Below are 21,160 nucleotides of genomic sequence, written 5' to 3' on the forward strand. Positions count from 1 at the left end.
CATCCAGAGTGGATAATACCTCCTCAAGCAAAATGCGGAGATGTTCCAATTTAAATTTAAAAGTAATCACATCAGATTCAGCCTGCTGAGAAATGTTCCCTAAATCAGTAATTTCTCCCTCAGACAAAACCTCCCTGGCTCCCTCAGATTGGGTTAGGGGCCCTTCAGAGATATTAATATCAGCGTCGTCATGCTCTTCAGTAACTAAAACAGAGCATCCACGCTTACGCTGACAAGGGTTCATTTTGGCTAAAATGTTTTTGACAGAATTATCCATTACAGCCGTTAATTGTTGCATAGTAAGGAGTATTGGCGCGCTAGATGTACTAGGGGCCTCCTGAGTGGGCAAGACTCGTGTAGACGAAGGAGGGAATGATGCAGTACCATGCTTACTCCCCTCACTTGAGGAATCATCTTGGGCATCATTGTCATTATCACATAAATCACATTTATTTAAATGAATAGGAATTCTGGCTTCCCCACATTCAGAACACAGTCTATCTGGTAGTTCAGACATGTTAAACAGGCATAAACTTGATAAGAAAGTACAAAAAACGTTTTGAAATAAAACCGTTACTGTCACTTTAAATTTTAAACTGAACACACTTTATTACTGCAATTGCGAAAAAACATGAAGGAATTGTTCAAAATTCACCAAACTTTCACCACAGTGTCTTAAAGCCTTGAAAATATTGCACACCAATTTTGGAAGCTTTAACCCTTAAAATAACGGAACCGGAGCCGTTTTAAGCTTTAACCCCTTTACAGTCCCTGGTATCTGCTTTGCTGAGACCCAACCAAACCCAAGGGGAATACGATACCAAATGATGCCTACAGAAGTCTTTTATCAGTATCAGAGCTCCTCTCACATGCGATGCCATGCCTCTCAAAAACAAGTGCGCAACACCGGCGCGAAAATGAGACTCTGCCTATGCTTTGGGAAAGCCCCTAAAGAATAAGGTGTCTAAAACAGTGCCTGCCGATATAATTATATCAAAATACCCAGAATAAATGATTCCTCAAGGCTAAATAAGTGTTAATATCAATCGATTTAGCCCAAAAAATGTCTACAGTCTAAATAAGCCCTTGTGAAGCCCTTATTTACAATCGTAATAAACATGGCTTACCGGATCCCATAGGGAAAATGACAGCTTCCAGCATTACATCGTCTTGTTAGAATGTGTCATACCTCAAGCAGCAAAGGACTGCAAACTGTTCCCCCAACTGAAGTTAATGCTCTCAACAGTCCTGTGTGGAACAGCCATGGATTTTAGTTACGGTTGCTAAAATCATTTTCCTCATACAAACAGAATTCTTCATCTCTTTTCTGTTTCTGAGTAAATAGTACGTACCAGCACTATTTGAAAATAACAAACTCTTGATTGAATAATGAAAAACTACAGTTAAACACTAAAAAACTCTAAGCCATCTCCGTGGAGATGTTGCCTGTACAACGGCAAAGAGAATGACTGGGGTAGGCGGAGCCTAGGAGGGATCATGTGACCAGCTTTGCTGGGCTCTTTGCCATTTCCTGTTGGGGAAGAGAATATCCCACAAGTAAGGATGACGCCGTGGACCGGACACACCTATGTTGGAGAAATTAGGCATGGGCATTCGGCAGCTTCATTAGCTGCCGAATGTGGAAGTAGGCGGCGCTTGTGGACTTCAGCTATTTTCAATGCTGTATATATGCTTATGAAAGATCACCACACTACTATTTGGATTTGCACAGATCTTAGTGTGGTGATCATTCATAAAAATTAATCCGGCATAGAAAATAGCAAACTCCACGAGAAATCGCCTGCTACCGAATTCGGCAGCTAACGAACCTGCCGAATGCCCAGGCCTAATTAAAATGCTCTTTATAAATCATGAACGTTTAATTTTGACTTTACTCTTACTATAAGCCTTTACTTCCACATGATAATGTTGTATTTATCACTGAATTAATGTAGGGCGCAGAGTATGAGTGGGTAGTAACAGGCATGCCATAATAAAACATGTCTTTAATAGTCACAGCAGTGATGCCTCTCACTGTCTGCTGTGGGAAACTGCTGAACCTATGGGTGAAGTTCCCAAAACCTACATGGGAAACAATGGTGGAAGCCAGATGTCACTGAATGTTATTTATCAACCAGGTAAAAAATGTCACTTTAACTTGATGCTGCTTTATATCATACATGTCCAAACTCGATCCTTATACATGCCATGCCTTCATCAGGGAAACATTAAAGTTATTTTTTTTTATTTGTTGAATGTAAAATAAAAGCAGTTTAAAATGTATTGCAAAGATTGTGCTGTGAAAAAATACTCGTTTTTGTACTCGTGGAGGTGGCCCTAACCACTAACAGAATTGTGAGAGTTTTAATCAGCTAATGAGCTCCTAAAGCAAGCAAGCACATTGTGTTAGCTTTATTACCAATTTAAATTGCTTTAATGTAACTCTTTTCACGCTAAAATATTTTAACATCTTTTAATAGTTCTCTCTATATATGAATGTTGTTGTTTTTTTATTTATTTAATTATCCGTTACATTTTTGCATGTGGCTTAACCCAAGCTATATAATGTTATTCATTCTTGTTCAGGTTGAGCGATCTTGAAATTCTGGCCTGTTTGTAACTCCAAAGCAGTGTTTTTCAACTACAGTTTTCAAGACCCACCAACGAGCCAGATTTTCATTATATCTGTACTGGAGCACAAGTGAAATAATCAGCTGATAAGTGAGAGCAGATTGGTAACTATGGTTATTGATCAGCTGATTATTTCACCTGGGCTCTATAGCGTTTGGACATCATGAAAATCTGGGCCATTGGTGTACCTTGAGGACTGGATTTTGACCCCCCCCCCCTGTCCTCTGTTAATAATCTCTCTAGTATTTTGGTTCTGTTTTTATTTTACAGCCAGTACCAAATTTGTAATTTAACAATTACATTTCTATAGATAACATAAATAAGTAATAGGTCCAGCATCATTAGACAAAATAAAAAAGGCTCTGAGGATACATATACATCATTATGATATATAATATCAGTGAAATAAAAACAGGACTTACAGTAAACCACTAATCAATGGAACATCTAAACTGTATAGATGCATATACAAAATGTATATGAACTAAAAAAAAAAAAAAAGCTTACAACCCAAAAATGGGTCTCAGTTATCCTAAAATGAACAGGCGGTTTAGAATGTTGGGTACATACTGAAATTGTTGCATACTATAAAAAAACAGCACATATCCCAAGTTGAGGGAATTCATGCATTAAGATAACAGACATGGAAATGTGAATGTTGCAGCTTCTGTACAAAAATGCCAGCTTTTGTGTGCAAAATATGTGATGGATCTTTGCTCTCTTAAATTTGGGGAGTGTCCAAAATATTAAATAAGGGATTTTTTTTTTTCATTTTTTTTTTTTAAAAACATTTTAGTCTGGCCAACTATTTGTATCAGGCATTTAAAAATGGAAGGGCTCAATAAATTTGACAGCAGCTTTTTGCAAATGCTGTGTAGTGCATCGTATAACATTTTCATGCTTTGATACAAAACAGACACTTATCTATGCCTTTACACATATTCATCAAATAATGTGATTACATTACGTTTTTAAAAAACTCTGAACTGGCAATAAACACGTATATATTTAAAACCAGCTGAGGAAAAAGAGATGAAAAAATATAAAATGAAAAAAAAGAAAGAAATTGAAAAGAAATGTCAAAGAAAAGTAATAAAAATAAATAGGTTATATATATATATATATATATATATAGAAAAAAATAATAAAGTCATGGCACAAAGTCCATCACAAAAGACTTCCACTTTAAAAGAGGAATTTTCAGTGCTTGTAGTTAAAATTATACAGATTTGAAGCTGGCTTTTAATAAAAACATTTATAAATTAATGAATTAAATTGGTTGGTACAGGATGATATCTACTGAACAAGACAGAGGTCCATATTTGCTAAGTGGTCTTCTGTTGTGTATTAGCCCCTAATAATTTTAATAGGACATTACATATCCAACACATTAGGAGGTTTCCTATGCAAGAAGACAGCAGAATTGGTAAGAATATTATATGCACAACCAGGGAACCATACAAACCAGAAGGATTATTATGCTAATCCTGCGATCACATTTATAATTTAGAGCCAGAGCATTTTTTAAATGCAAAAGGACTAGATTTGTTAATGTTTATGCTTTCATGGGGGGCATCTCTAAAAATAATGCATTGGTCCACCAAACCAAATAAGCAACACCCTGTTTTTACCTCTGCCTTTTTTGCTTTATCTACTAAAATATAATGCTAATTTGTGGTTATGTATTGCTGTGTGTGTCTTGAAGCTAGTAACACAATTAAGGAATTTATCCTTAGCATGTTTTGTTTACCCACTTTATAACTTAGTTCAAAAAAAGATTATGAATTTGAAACTTATAAAATAACATAAAAAATCTACAGAATAGACTAAAACATGAGTGGGGGACAGAACATAAATCAATGTCTTATTTTGAATTCACTGATTACAAGTAGAAAGAAGAAAATTAAAAGTCACTATGAATGGCTGCCATTGAAACAATGAAAACAATGAAATTCCAGCGCACCAGGCCCAGTGTTTTTGTTTTAAAGAAAGGCCTATGGAATGGGCCATTTCCAAAGCTGTGGTGATACAGAGCTTCAGCATTTTGCTTCCTTGGAACATGACTTAGTTGGAATGTATGGAGTTTTAGCAGAATGTGTCCGCTGGATAATTTATGAATTGTATTCAATCTAACTTTGTAATTTTGCTTTGAGTGTTTAGGCTAGCTTCAAAGTGCTGACAGGGAACGATGGCATGGTCACCATAGTCACCGGATTGAGGACTGTTTGCCCAACTAACTGGGGATGGTGGACAACCTGGGTTCCCACACTAGGCTTTGCCATAACTGCCTGCTGACCCAGGTTTGTGGTTCCATTAACTTGAGGGTGAGAGATGGTGTGAGCAATGTGGCTCATCATAGGTTGGCTGACTGCAACAGACTGGGGGTAAATGGGTAACTGCTGACCAAGGTGGGTCATATGATTAATGGTTGCTGGGTGCACTGTGATGTGGCCAATTGGCTGACCAGCAGTGGTAAGCTGTACTGGGCTTGACGTGGAAGGTGCAATATGAGCAATGTGCTTGGTCTGAGGCCCCGGGATGACATGATTGAGAGTCTGAATGACAGACGCATGAGTGGTGGCCGTGTGGGCTATAACTGTTGACTGAACTGTGGAAGCAGCCACAATATGAGTCTGTGCCGGCACCATGGCCTGAGGAGGAACAAGTGCTTGGTTGGAAATCTGAGGCTGTACATGAGAGGAAGTAACTTGTTTCTGCTGAATGGATAGATGCTGAGGCAAAACAGAGGAATGGTGATTAAGGGATATTCCACTGGACTGTACCATCTTCATAAGTTCAGGTTGTTGGCGCTTTGCTAGTGAATTTACAGGTCTGTCATCATCCATGTCCTCATCAATGTTGTCTTCTCCTTCTAAAAAATGGAAATCAAGAGAATGTATTAAGCCTGTAACAAGAGAATGTATTAAGCCTGTAACAAGAGAATGTATTAAGCCTGTAACATAGTATATATAACATAAAACGATAACCCTGATAATACTTTATCATTTACAAATGTTCTTTGAAATGATTCCTTTTTTCTGAATCTATATTTATATGGTTGTGGGTTACTATATTACTATATATATATATATATAATATTTTTTTATACACACACTTATTGGCTCATTTTATTCTGAGGTTTAGCATTTAAGGCATCATTATTTTCTTTATATTTTAGAAAATTAAACATTTGTGAGAAATTAAAGCATTTGCCCTACTGCTTAGTTGTCAGTGGACCAATTTATTATTTCAACTAAAGTTAAAATTTCAAATATGCCGTTGAGGCTTTCATATAAACAGCATATGTAAAGGGACAAATAGAAATTGCTCATTTTATAATGGACTCAGGAGGCATCCACAGAAGAGGCACAAAGGAAAAGCATATTTCAGCTAATATTGTTTTTAAGAGAAATTACTTTCATAAGGGATTTGTCAATTAAGCATCAGCATATTCATTTATGAGATTTCAATCTACTGGAATTTAAGTTGTGCATTACAATGTCTCTTTATGTTTAAGCAGAACCTATTATAGAAGAAAATCAGAAGCAATTGTTGTTTTATGTTAAAGACAGCACCTGAAGCTGTGGATGTAGAGGCCTGGTCATCCTCTGGTTGAACAGTCTGACGAACAATTCTGTCAATTTCTAAGATGTCCATCCATTGGCTGAGTTCATTCTTTAGATCTGCCAGGCGCTGTTGGGTGGCTATTTTCTCCCGTGCTAGGCGCTCCATTTCATGTTCATATTCCTTTTCTTTCCTTTTCAAATTCTGCCGAACCGGAAAGAGAAAAGAAAATGTTTTTGTACAATCATACATTTACTGGTTATCCTACAGATCGCAAACTACAACTAGCAAAAGCACATTAAATAAAAATACACAACCTTTACATACAGGACACAGTGGCAAAAACATTTATAGATTAGCAGAATATATTCTGAGGTATCTCTGTACACATTTTTTAAATCTATTTTTGCATTGTCTTAAATCCTTCTGAAACAAAAGCTTTGCCCTCAATTGACACATAACAATAAAAGCTGTTCTGCAAGGCTACAACATACTTTAGCAATGTAATGTAAAGCATTAAAAACTAGACTTCTTGCAATTGGATTTTAACAAGTTGCACCTTTAAGAAAAAACTCCCTCCACTTCCACAACCCTCCCCTTCTTGCTTCCTCAGTAGGAACACACGTGTCAGCAAACACGTCAGGACTCCCCCTGCCCTCCGCCTTTTACACTTTTTGCCGGGAAATGAACTGGAAGGTTGCCAGTTTCCAAGGCCTACCCCCTCTGCAAGCGTGCATTCCATTTATGGCTAGCACAAACAGTCAGAAAACACCCCCATGTGCTCAGAGCACTCAGCATCCAGAGAGTTGTCTGTAGGGACTCGAGTCGAAACACATGCCGCTCTGCAGCAGCCTCAAACAATACTTAGATTTATGAAAGGAAATAGCATGAATGAATGCAGGGAAAGTATATGTAATTTATAGGCGATACATTGAAACTAGCAACTGGACTTTACTTTTTATTTGTTAAAGTGGCCTACAGCAGCAATTCTCTCAGTTCAATTCTAATTACAGGTATAAATCCCCAAATCCGGAATTCCAAAATCCAAACTTATTCTGAAATCCAAACTTAATTTAAAAAAAAATAATGATAATAAAATAAAAAATTACTTTTTCCTCCGTCTGTAAGTCACAATATTCTCTGCCTGTCTCTTTGGTTTGATTTTTGTGTTCTAAAATGCATATTATAGTCCATATCTATTTAAAACAACAAATATTACTTTTCTGATTACAGTACTGTACTATCTTTCTGATGGTACTATGTATACAAAAAAGAAGAAAAAGAAAGATATAAAACTACCTTTAGGTAGATATTGTAGATATTGTTTACACCCCCCCCCCAAACTTTCCCATTTTACAGATGCAAATATACCAATTCTTTTTTTAAATCCAAACCTTTTCCGGTCCCAAGCTATTTGGATAAAGTGTTTTCTATCTTTAATGTGAAAAACTATAATTATTTCTAGTTGTTTAACCCAACTCTCCCAGAAAGAATAAATGTAGGATATTTTCCAGTTTGTACACAAAACAGAGAGGACAGATTTTGTGTTACAAACCTGTTGAACTATGTGTGACAAATAATACCAGAAATATGAAACTATTGAGTTCTGATATTTAAATGATAAAAATAGCCTTATTTACAAAAGTGATCAGAGCTGTCCAGCACATAGCAGGGGAACAGGTGTAGCATACACAAATACAGATCCTGTATGTGTATCCGCATTGGATCTGTAGGATAATAATAATGCTGCATCCTGTCACAGAATATTGTTTTCTTCCACTTTGAATAAATATCTTCTGATAAACACTGGTGCTGCTGTACACTTGAAAACCTATGTAGGTTTCAGTCAGACTAACAGTACAATAAACAGCTAATATTGGTTACAATCAGATAAATATATGCAGAATTCTTCCAACATAGAAAACAAGTGCATCCTTGACAACAGTAGTAGAAATATAATTATTGGTTTTGTATAATACGTTTCTATACATTAGTTTTTTTGCAGATAACGGTTTATTGGAGGAATGTCCTAAAGTTTCACTTGCTTCTCTAAACCTTGTTTCATTGTTTTTTAGGGATGGATATATTAAGAACACCTTTTTGCAATTTCAGTCTGACAGCATCAGAACTATTACGTGCTACCTGTCATTTGAGGAATATCAGCTTTGCTTCTCCATATAAACCTCTATATGCATGTTCTAGAAAATCGCTGCATTACTAAAAATACAACTGCGTAAACATGCACCTCTCACCATGGAAATTGTGAAGGACACTGTACCTAAGAGGACTTATTTACTGCTTAGCAGTCTATCTTGATTTAAAAGCTACTTGCCTCAACAGTATAAGCAATATGCACTGGAGGATAAAAACAAATCATTCTGATGAGTTTAAAAGGGCATTAAACAATTTAGGATGGTAATATGAAATGATAAATCTTATATATAAAAAAAACACTCTGCAATATACTTTCATTATCTATTTTGTCCCTTTTTACTGTAATTCAATTCTGAAATTGTGAGCTTTTCAGCTCCTGTTAGAAATGGAAGTGCAGAACACATATTCCACACAGCCATTGGCTGCACACTCTAATGACCTATTTATAACTGTCCCTAATTAGCCACAGCCGAGAAGGCAACCTAAGTTACAATATGGCAGCTCCCATTGTTTTATAGACACTAAAACTTTCACTGTCATTAAACAGCTAATTAAACTTGAAAAAATCTATTTACATGTTATTCTCAAATTAATCTTTTCTTTGAATGCATTATTATATCTAGCATTTATTTAGTGTTTAATGTCCCTTTAAAACACAGCTATTTTGTCTGACTTAAAATAAAGCACCTTTATTAGAATACATTTAAAAAAAAAAAAAAAGCATTTTCCAAGGTTACAGTTTAAATGCTGCCTGCACCAGCTAGCACTGAGAAAACTGCCATTATTATACAACCTTCCAGATAACGAGAAACTGTATTAGTACTGCAACAGGGATGTACGGATAAACACTGTGGTGTCAGTTGTACAGAAAGTCAAATGTGCTTCATCGTCTGCATTACAATGAGCTGTTTGGAGCATGATCCTATTCACTTTGCAAACACAAATAGGGCCCAATGACCTAAAGATCTCTGCTCTGGGGAGATTATATACAGACATCCCAACTCTCCCTGATTGTAATAGCGGCTCCCTGATGCCAGCAAATGGAAAGCAATCTCCCTGAAACTCCAAGTACCATGATCCAATGTGGCCCAAATCTGGAAAAGTGTTTCTTTACGGAATGCCTTTAGCTGCTGGGACGTTATAGAACCCTCAAAGCATGCACCAGTAACCAAAAAGCCCCAATAAATTAAAACACAAATACTACCTTATTTACTGCATGTAATTAAACTTCGTATTCTAAAATATTTACGCATTCAGCGTACGATCACTGGAAAATAGGTTTTTTGTTTGTGGTTGTGCAATAAAGCTACTTTTTTTTAAAATGTGACTTTAGTGGGAAGCTACTTTAATGAGAAGTCTCTATCTTATTTATGGTTTCAAGGTGTCTAATATAAAACTGGGAGGGGGGGTGGAGGCGCAGTAGCGGGTGAAGCCACCTCCCTGAAATGAGTTTTTGCAGGTTGGGATGTCTGTATATAACAAGTCTCTCAAGTACTGTGAGGTCCCTTAAATGATGTTTTTTATTTAATTAAAAAGTACATTTTAGCTTGAGGACAAATTGCTATTCAAGGTTCTGGATGTGCAAGAGAGACACATATATTGCTATATAATGCTCAAACCCCCACCTCCTCAAAGGTGTTTGATCATCAGGCGCTTAGTCTGAACTTCAAATTAGCAGTTTTCTGACAAATTTAAAAAAATGTCTTCCCCCTGCATCATGTGACAGCCATTAGCCAATAAAAAATGCATATGTATAGTCTGTGATTCTTGCAGATGCTCTGTAGGTGCTGGTGCCTTAGAGTGCATATATAACAGATTGTGCATACTTTGATAATGGAAGTGAATTGGAAAGTTTAAATTTGCATGCTCTATCTGAATCATGAAAGTTTAATTTTGACTTTGGTGTTTCATAATAGCAACAGATTTAAATGTTTAATTTCAAAGCGAATACATTGATCACTATGAACAGTAAACAAAGCAGTAAACACAGTAACAGGCATTTAAACAAATACATACAACCATATACTACTCTGCAGTGTCACAAGTAGTTCATTACACTGGTGAACTCGATACCTTCTGTATACTCCTTGCCTGCGGTCAACATACCCGCAGTGGTAGGTGTACAATAGAGACGTGAAGCCAAGAAATTTTTGTTCCGGACAAAATTTTCGTCCTGAATACGCAGGGAAATTCGTTTCCCCGAATATTCGGTGGCTGCACTATTCAGTATTTGTTTAATTTAAAACGAAACGAATGTGAATGTTTCAAAGCTACAGGTGAAAAGTTTACCTGTAGCTACAATAGTAACCATACTTACATTAACATGCTCTGGAGAACGCCTTAAAGGGACAGTCAACACCAAAATTGTTATTGTTTAAAAAGATAGATAATACCTTTACTACCCATTCCCCAGCGTTGCACAACCAACATTGTTATATTAACCCTTTGAGTGCTAATGATGGCTCTGAGCCGTCACAGAGTTTCCCACTCTGGTGCTAATGACGGCTCAGAGCCGTCGCTAGAACTCTCCCACCTTGAGGGAGATCTGGGGGCTCCCACCCGCTCCTACCCCGGCGATCGTGTCTGTAAAGTGACAGGCATCGCCGGGGCTTCCCGTTTTGCGTGGTGACGTCACGCACAATAAGGTGATGACGTCACCGCACAACTTTATACTTAACAGTGTTAAGTATAGGAGCAGGGGGCATGCTGCTTAGAAGCCTGTATTCTCAGCTACAGACCCCCAAGACCCACCATTGGAAAGGTAATCGCCTCACCTTTCCAAAAGTGTAAGTCTTGGGGGTCTGAAAAAAAATAATAAAAAAGTTTTAAAAAAAATTGTTAAAAAAAAACATTAAAAAATGTTAGCACCCAGGTGGGAAAGTGCTTAGCACTCAAAGGGTTAATATACTTTATAACATTTAAACCTCTAAATTTCTGCCGGTTTCTAAGTCACTATAGACAGCCTCTTATCACATGATTTTTATTTGCTTTTCACAACAGGAGTCTGCTAGTTCATGTGGGCCATATAGATAACATTGTGTTCACACCCGTGGAGTTATTTATGAATAATTGGCTAAAATGCAAGTGAATAGATAATATATAGCCATTTGATCAGGGGGGTGTCAAAATTGACTTAGATACAAGGTAATCACAGAGGTTAAAAATATATTAATATAATCATGTTTGCTGTGAAAAACTAGGGAATGGGTAATAAAGGGATTATCTAAACAATAACAATTTTGGAGTAGACTGTCCCTTTAAGATAAGTAGTAGCCCTTTAAAAATTAAAGGAAACAAGTGAATACTGAAGAAAATCCGATTTTCATCACAAGTACACATCTCTAGTGTACAATGAGCTGAGAAACACTGACCTATGTTATTAAAATGCAGAAAATGACCTAAACCAGCCATTTGATTTACATTTTGAAAACCTAGGTTACAAAATTTGCTTTTTGGCCTCTCTAGGGACAAGCAATGGTTTTCTGCTAATTCTCAGATTTCATCATCCCTTACTTTTAAGAAAAGAAAAAAAAAAAAGGAGATTTCTTTAGCATGAAAAAATACATTAAGGATGAGATAATATTTTCTCTTTTAACTGTGTACAGATACTTATCATTATACTACAGTGCAGCGTGTTCACTATTAGTGTATAGATATTCCGTCAATATACAGCATATTCATCACAGTGTACTTATCAGGGTATAATGTAAAGAAACGGTATATAAATACTCAGTGTTATTATAAAGTGCAACAAACTCATTATCAGTGTGGTGTGCACGTTACTCAAAATCATTATACAGAAAAGCATGTGCATTATTACTATTGCTTATTACTGAGTTACCTTAGTTTCTATAATGGAAAACAAAAAAATATATATATATATATAAATATATAAAACACACACAGATATTAATAACTTGAAAATAATTAACTAAAAATAGTCTTACTGTATTGTAATTCTTGCTCCCAGATTACCCTGTAGTACATTATCCCAAGGTTTACTCAGTCTGTGTATGCATTCAAAATCAAGTTTAGCAGTTTTGAAATGGCTGCCGGACTCCACCTACATGCTATGTCATAATGTACCAGGTTGTGGCTGTGAGTCTGCAGTGTGTCGAGCACGACGAGTCCTGCACATTCACGGTGAGTTGCGCATGCGCAGTGAAGTTGTGAATTACAGCTCTCCCACACTCTACACATAACACAAGTACATCTGATAATAAAATATTGCATATATATTTTTAACTATACACTTATCTATACATTCTTATCTACCATGTCCTTTTAAATGTAGGTTTTCAGATCTCTAGTCGTAAAGAGATCATAAATAATCTATACTCATAAAAAATGTGTTTTCTCTGCTTCAGTGATTTTATTGTAAGGTAGAGCAAAATGAACCTCCACATTAAAAAAAATGTGCCTGTCCGACATTGAAAAAGACTACTGCATTATTCCCTAGACACCAACATCCAAATGTTTTGCAAGCAAGCTGTGTTTTTTCTGCTATAAAAGCCTGTGTTAGTGTCATCAGTGCAAGTGCCGTCTGGCTTTGTTTGCTAAACAGAGCTCTGAACAGTTAGTTCTGTAGCAGCAGCGAGGCTGCACGTCATTGCACACATTTCCAGTTGATATATTTTCAGTAATTCATTTATATAGACTATATTTTATATAGCTGATCTTCATATTTTTGTTGTTGTTTTTTTAATACATATATTGTTATTAAAACTACATTTATTTGAAATGTTGGCACTATATACTTTTATCATGGTCATGTTTTTATTCGTAAAATATGTAATTACGTACATAGTTTAGATAACTTTATAGAAATCTGAGATGATGATAAACTTGCGAAATGTTACAGCGAAACCTCATGTGGTCAACTATACATACAATGATTAGAAATTGGCTTTCAATAAAATGTTATCATATGCACCCTAATATAAACAAAATGTTTTAACATGTTAACTGAGATTGACAAGTTAATGTGTCATTTAAAATATCATTTCACTGTCCAAAACACATAAAAGTGAACTTTACTGAATTAAAGCCCAGTATAAAATAATAATCTTAAAAACATGGGAACTTTAATTCATTAACGTTTACAGTTATGCTTATTATTTTTTTTAAATACTTACCTTTGCGTTATGGTTAATATAACGCTGATCCTCTGCTCGCATCTGCTGCTTTCATTAGCATAATCATGACGAAACCAGCTTCCTTCCAAAAGTTGCATTGCCTCATGAGCTGGACGCCAAAGGGGGCACGCAACAATTGGAGGAAGCTATATTAGTCATCGATCTGCTAAAGAAAGTAGCAGATGCGGGTGAAGGATCGGCATTATGCTTACCATAACGCAAAGGTAAATATTTTTAAAAATAAGCATCATTGTAAACTTGAACAAATTAAAGTCCCCTGTTTTTAAGAGTATTATTTAATACTGGCCTTCAATTCAGTAAAGTTTACAATCAAAAACTTTTATAATCGCACAAACTAAAAACATAAATTATGCTTACCTGATCATTTTCTTTTCTTCCGATGGAAAGAGTCCACAGCTGCATTCATTACTTATGGGAAATAAGAACCTGGCCACTAGGAGGAGGCAAAGACACCCCAGCCAAATGCTTAAATACTTCTCCCACTTCCCTCATCCCCCAGTCATTCTGCTGAGGAACAAGGAACAGTAGAAGAAATATCAGGGTGAAAAGGTGCCAGAAGAGTAAAAACAAAGACGCACCACATAAAAAAGATGGGTGGGGAGCTGTGGACTCTTTCCATCAGAAAAAAAGAAAAAATATCAGGTAAGCATAATTTATGTTTGAGTCCACAGCAGCATTCATTACTTATGGGAAAGCAATACCCAAAAGGCAGCCCATTCTGAGGGCACCAGGCCTGAAAACCACTACCCAACAAAAAAAACTGCTTTATCCGAAGTCAAGAAAACAGAAAGGGAAAAATGCCCCAAGTACACTGACCAGCAGATAGCCTGGAAGCCTAGTTAGAGACCACAACTCAGACTCAACTGAGCCAACAGTCCTCCGGGAGACGCCGTCACCCAACAGACGATCTCCCACCATAAACCCTTTACTAGCGAAGGGAACCCCAGCCGAACTCCAAACAAGGCAAGGAAGAACCAAATGGAAACCGAAGGTTACCATAAACGCCATAAAAGGAAAACCCTCAAATTAAACCAAGCTCGCAAGACCCAAATGGGTCCTGACAACAATGGAAGGCAACGCCAAATCCAAATAGAAACCACAAGGTTTACAACCAGGTAGCAGAACAGAGAAGGTTCTCTCAACATCCTTCAAAGGATTGGAACAGCTAGCTAACACACGATCAAGGCGCAAACAGCTGCAGCTGGTTTCAAAAGAGCAACCCCTCGCTTGCTAGGCAGCAAGTCAACCAGCTCCTAGGGACAACTGAAAATGGAGACCAAAACATCCTCCGAGCTCAGGACAGGCAAAATTACATGTAGCAGACCCAGACAAAGGTAAACACCTGAGTCAAGAACACGCAGACATCCGCAGCATGACACAGAAGAATACTGCTAGAAGCGGCTACCAAAATGGAGAGTGCTAAACCTCCACTACAGAATGTACACTCTAAGCAACCGAACCGCCAGACCTACACATAGGTCTTGAAAATAAAGGAGAGCCCAGAACCTCAACGAGGAACAATGCGACCCAAGATCTGAGAAGAACAATGGATCTCAGGACCTACCTCCAGCCGGGCCAACCCAAGCATCGGCAGGTCTGAAACCAGGGAACCAGAAAAAGCCCAGCTCAAACAACGAGCGGAAGAAGGCACCGCTATTACAACAGTGCTCGGATGCCAACCCGCACACCACATAGAGACCGTTAACAAGGCCGTAGACCTAGAGATCTAGCTAAAGGCCCAACACAGACTCAAGGCGGAGCCAGCAACTCTCCAGATGGACAGAGCTCAGAGAGTGTACCTCTCTCCGTAATAGGTTAACCCGTCTGTCCCAACCTCCGGAAGACAGGAGAAGCCCCAAGATAGGGACCACACTTCTGAAAGGAGGATATAAGCCCCCCAACAAGGGGGCCGGCGAAAGGGCCGGACGGACAAAGTCCCTGCCCCCAGGACACAGCCAGAAGCTGAACTGAGAGAACAAATCTCTAACGCCCTGATCTGGAAGGAATCCCCTGAAGAGTTTAACTTGCTAGCACCTGACAAGGTGCCATAGCTGCAGTGGTTTTTGCTAGCAGAGCAGCAAAACCATCAGAATAGTCCAGTAAGCCGACCAAGGGAAACCAACCATAGGCGAGGGCAAGCCCAAGGAAAAACCTGGCCAATTTTAATGGTATTCATTTATCGACCTTGGAAGGAAGAAGGGCTGAATCGGCCCTGCCGTGATCTGAACCTGTGACCCTGGATCCTTTAACAGGCTTTTAGTCAGGGCATTTACCCACTGAGCTACCACACCAGCCGGAACCAGATCAACTAGCCCAACCATAAGACACAGTCCAAATTTCCTGGAACTGGGGAACCCTGTACTAACTCTAGATCCTACAGTCCGGTACAACCTGCAATGGGATCCACAAAGGAAGCAATGAGTGAGAACCTCAGCCACCAGAAGAACCAGAGCGAGGAAGTCCGAGCTACCCAAAACGTGAACCCGGAAACAAATCCTCCGACTGATATAAAAGGCAGACCCCCGGGAGATAACAATGTCCAAAGTAAAATGGACAACGAGAAAACTCGCAAGTCCCGCCAAGACGAGACCACCTCTTGCCAGAGTCCAACGCTCCAAGGAGCTAAGGAAGCAAAGACTGAAACAAGGCCACTAGCGAACAAGGAGATACCTCGAGGACAAAGTAACTTGAACAAAGGCTAGTCTTCACATCACCCCCCTAATATCAGAGGAGAAGATGAAAGCATCCCCAGCTCCAGGGAAGGAACCCTAAACAGAGCTCAAAGAGACCACACTGCCCATGTCCCTACAAAGGAACCAACTCCCGAAGGGAACCAGGTCCCAGAGGAATGGACGAAGTCTGAAAGATCTCAAGAACCACAGCAGGAACAAGTCCAAAGACAATTCCAGAGCCTTAGAAGGACAAACCGCCCAACGGTGGTAAGGAGGCACTAAACCCCACAATCCTCCCAAGACAGGAAAGAAACTCTAGGCCCCAAGGAAATTGGAGTAAAAAGAGTGACGCAGCGGAACTCCACTGACCCGGTCAATCAGATTGAAAGGCTGAATAAGGACTGACACAATCCTTCCTGCCATACAGACCCTTTTAAAGAGCTAAACTTATAAAGAAAAACAAGAAAACACACAAATAATAATTGTGAGCACTCAGCGCCCCACTGGACCAGCCAGGCATAACAGGCGCCACGTGTCTGAATAAGCCACAGGACAGAAGATCTGAATCCCAGCAGGACCAGCCGCAGCTGGGGTCATAACTGTCAACCTCCCTCAGAGAGAAAGGTAAAACAGGCAAACATAGGACTAACGTGTGCCTTAACAAACTTCCGAAGAAGCAACCAGAGAGAATCGATCCCAGAAGTTCCCGAATGAAACACATAATCAAAATAAAAGATATCCTAACCGGATAAAAGAAAATATAAGGCAACCCGCAGGTTAACGCCTAGGAAGAAAACAGACATACCCGCAGGACCAGCCAAACGGAACCCTGATCTTCCAACAAATAACTGGGAAAGACCTCAATAAGCAGACAGTTTGGAGATTACACCATCCCCTCATGTCTAATGAGGTGAGTCATTCGATGTAGAATACGTGTCTGAGTAAAACACGAAGACACACTATACTGTAACGAATGGCACAACACTCAGGAACAGCTGCATCCGCAGGGAACTGTATAGGCCCACCCAAGGCCGGTAAACGCGGGACAATTGGGCACGAGCACAAACGCAAATAAACGTCTGGACATTGCAGACGCATAATCACCAAAAATATGTGAAAGCAAAAATGAGCTGCAACCTCCGGGGGGAACAAGCCACCCTCTAAGGAGGGATAAACATAATCTGGGTTACCCGCATGTGTAGTAGTCGGGAGTGGTAGGGAACTCGCCTCTCGAAGGACAGAACCCCCAGAGGTGGATGGCTCAGCAGACCCCTGATTCCCCGAGCCCGAGGAAGAGGGCGCTCTAATACGGCATATCAAACATAACTGATTGATCTGTGTCAACGGGGCCAATTCGCATTCTTCACAAGTCGAAGAATCCAAATCTGAATTTTTAAAAGTCTCAGCATCAGAATCCTCCATAAACTAGATAGAGAATTAAATAATATGGACTAAAGAAAAAACCTAAACGGCACCTGACACCCACAATAGCTGGGGCACTCACCACCTCCTAGAACCAGACACTAGCAGACTCTAATTTTTCAGTCGCCACACAGTCAGGAATGTGGAAATGGAAGACCAGAACGTAAACACGTCCAGTCACAAGGTGAACCGTACAGTCCAAAAAGCGCGCCCAACCATAAGATTGCGTCACTACCAAAGGCCTTTATGTTCTAGTCAAGAGCCCAGTTAACACTACACATAAGCAGATTAAATCACATAAACATGATTACAAAAAACTCTTGATTCCAAGATACCAAAGGAGCCTCACTGACTAATAAGTCCCGCAAGATAGTACCTTACGGGAAACAAAAAGTTACAGTACATTCTGATGAAGTAAAATGAAATGATCTTACCAGAATCTAAGCCGTGGAACAGGAACACGGCCCTTCAAGTGTGACAAATAGTAGCAGCGCCTCCGCCATGTACTTGAGAGAAGAAAGCAGGCAGCGAAGCGGAGTTAGACAACGCCAATTGCTAGTGGAGCTGTTAATATGAGTCGGGATGGTTTCGCAGAAAGACTCTTCCTGCATCTCCAGACTCTAACTTTCATCCAGGCCCTCACTGAGAGATTGATAGGATTACTTAAAGCTCCGTCCCATGTCGAAGAATACTACCCTCCATAAGAGACAAAACAAACTTCTGACACTTCTCTGCCAACCTCCTGGGACGAAAGGCAAAGAATGACTGGGGGATGAGGGAAGTGGGAGGAGTATTTAAGCCTTTGGTTGGGGTGTCTTTGCATCCTCCTGGTGGCCAGGTTCTTATTTCCCATAAGTAATTAATGCAGCTGTGGACTCTTTCCATTTAGGAAGAGAAATGTATTTGTATTTCATTCCCAAAATAAAAGCAGCTGCAATCTGTAGATTTTTTTTTTTTTTACATATACATTATATATATATATATATATATATATATATATATATATATATATATATATATATAAACTGATGTAATCCAGAAATGACCCAGTTAACAGGTTAATCTGGTTTACTAGTAAGAGACATACAACAGTGATTTAACCCCCAAGTTAAAAATAATACACTAACCCCAGTGATTTAACCCATCAGTTACCAGTAACAAACTAATACAAGTGATTTAACCCATTACTAACTAGTAACAAACACCCCAATTATTTAACTCCTTGAATGCCAGCAGAACACATATACCAGTAGTGTTAATCCCTGGTGGTTAGTAACTCAATTATACTCACTTCTATTCTTGGGCTCCATGGCTTTCCCTCTTTCACAGCAGCAGAAACTCACACTGTAGCATACCTACAATCCCTGTACCCTGCACATACAATGAGCATTGTGTGCACCTCACCTTGTGTGGTTTGTCATCAGGCCATGGCTCATGTGAGAACACGTGGTGTTCAATTGCTGTGTACATGAGCTCATGTTCTTTAGTCTGTGTACATGAGCTCATGTTCTATAGTTAGATAATTACATAACACAACAGCGCACAAGCTTTTAATACAAGAATGAGAGAATCTCCTACATGCTAAGTTGCAAATATTAGTGGTTATGATCAACTAGAAATTAGTATTTGACAAGTCTTGTTTTAATGAATAAAACTTTTATAACCTTTAAAAAAATTATGAATAATTGAACTTAACCATACTTTTACGGCACAGATTGGCTAGATTGGGGGTAGCCAACCTTTCGGACCTCAGGGACCACTAACATGATTTTTTTTTTTTTTTTAAAAAGGTACAAACCTCTATTATGTAGGTGTAAGTTTAAATTATGTATATATTTACACATTTTTAAGATTTTTTTTTTTTAATTAACTAACAATGACAGATTAGAGAGAATACTCCAAATGACAGATTGGTGAGTGCCAACTTTTGAGCTGGAAACAGAAACGCAGAAAAAAGAATTATGTTTAAAAAGACCACAAGACTTCCAAGTTACCTCCCCAGTTAGGTATTATTCAAAACTTATGATCGTGGACAAACATTAGTTATAAATTAAGTTTATATCAGAAAGCTTTCAATTTGGATGTGAGCTAACCACGACTGATGTTACTGGAAATTACTATAATACTGGTGGGATATGGCTGATCTGCTGGATGGCAATTACTGGAATGGCTTTGTGCGTAGGAAAATTATTAGAATTAAAAATAATTAATATTTAATAAAAAAAAAAAAAGAAGAAGAGGGAGGGGAGGAAGACAAACAGTGATGTAAGTCAATCTGAAGGATTTAGGAAAACTACTACAAAGAGACAGGTAAAGGGAAGAAAATAAATTAAATCTAAGAGAGAATTTTTTTTTTAGAAGATTTTCTTTTTTATATACTTTAATTCCACTATTTCAAGCCAAGACTATACCAACCTCTGCTGGCTTTAGAATGGAAGCATTTTCTTCTGAGCAGCGCGCCAGGCTGGAAGAGTTAAAAATTAAATCTAGCTACGCAAGTTGTGCAGTAATATGCAACGTGCGTAGGGAGATTGTAATTTAACTCCTCCTCCGTCGGTTTTCACTGATGTTCAACAAGGCACTGTAGGGAGTTGCAACGCGACGTGGGTGACACTATCAGAGGAGATGAATTCCTGCTTGATGGTGTCAAGGGCAACCAACATCTTCTCGTGGACCACCAGTGGTTCATAGACCACTGGTTGGCGACCGCTGGGCTAGATCATATTCCAGATGCAAACTTAGCAGCTGTAGCAACAACTTTTTTTTTGTTGCTACAAACAAACAGTTGTTAAATTTACTAAGCCCAGCGTATTTCAACAGAGTCCTACAAATATGTAAGGGTTTAGCAATAGCCATCATAATCTGCAGGTTAATGAAAACGGTACCAAGTAAGTTTTAATTTAGAGGGATAGTAAACACCTTTTCATGTAATTTAGTTCTGAAAATTGTGGATATTCTAATTCTCAGAAACTGAAATATCTTTCCCTAATTGGCTTTAACTAGTAAAAACTGCAAAACAATGCATTCATACTAACATTATGACAACGATTAGCCTTGTTGTCTGCAAATTGAAGCCCAGATTGGCTCCTCCAGATAGTTGCAAACACTGCTGCCATAGAGTGCTAAAGACACGTGCAAGCTCCTAAACTTCTATAAGCCTAACTAGCTTTACTCTTCAACAAAGGATACCAAGAGAATGAAGCAAATTTTCAGGAAAAATTAATTGGAAAGCTGTTTAAAATTGCATGTTCCATCTGAATCATCTAATTTTTACATTACTGTCTGTTTAAATGATAGTGTACGCTGTAATGCAGGGAACAACAACATCTCAGAATTATTATTCCAGTAATGTACCTATTTTGGAAGAAATAAAAGATGTCCTCAAACCAATCTTTGAAAAATAAGAAATAGAGAAAAACAGAATATAGGCCGATACTTTTTGTTTATGACCAGGAACCTCAGAACTATTGTACAGAATGACATACCAAACTGTGGAGCCATAATTTATATAGAGAAATTTGATGCTTGAAAACAGGACATTGTCCCAGGAAACAGATTATT

The 21,160-nt window shown here is 38.4% G+C and overlaps 1 protein-coding gene across 2 annotated transcripts in view; it reads right to left on the bottom strand.

The window, feature by feature from the left end:
* Window positions 1–2,228: 2,228 nt before the first annotated feature.
* Window positions 2,229–21,160, bottom strand: part of MNT (MAX network transcriptional repressor) — a 144,763-nt gene continuing 125,831 nt past the window's right edge. For both annotated transcript variants that reach the window (XM_053706273.1, XM_053706272.1), the window contains 2 exons: window positions 6,207–6,399; window positions 2,229–5,503 (listed from right to left, as the gene is read on the bottom strand). In XM_053706273.1, the coding sequence (XP_053562248.1) occupies window positions 4,788–5,503; window positions 6,207–6,399 (909 nt within the window). In that variant the 3' untranslated portion in view covers window positions 2,229–4,787. The remainder of the gene's footprint in view (window positions 5,504–6,206; window positions 6,400–21,160) is intronic.

This window comes from Bombina bombina, chromosome 3 (assembly GCF_027579735.1).
Source record: "Bombina bombina isolate aBomBom1 chromosome 3, aBomBom1.pri, whole genome shotgun sequence".
Classification (NCBI taxonomy): Eukaryota; Metazoa; Chordata; class Amphibia; order Anura; family Bombinatoridae; genus Bombina; species Bombina bombina.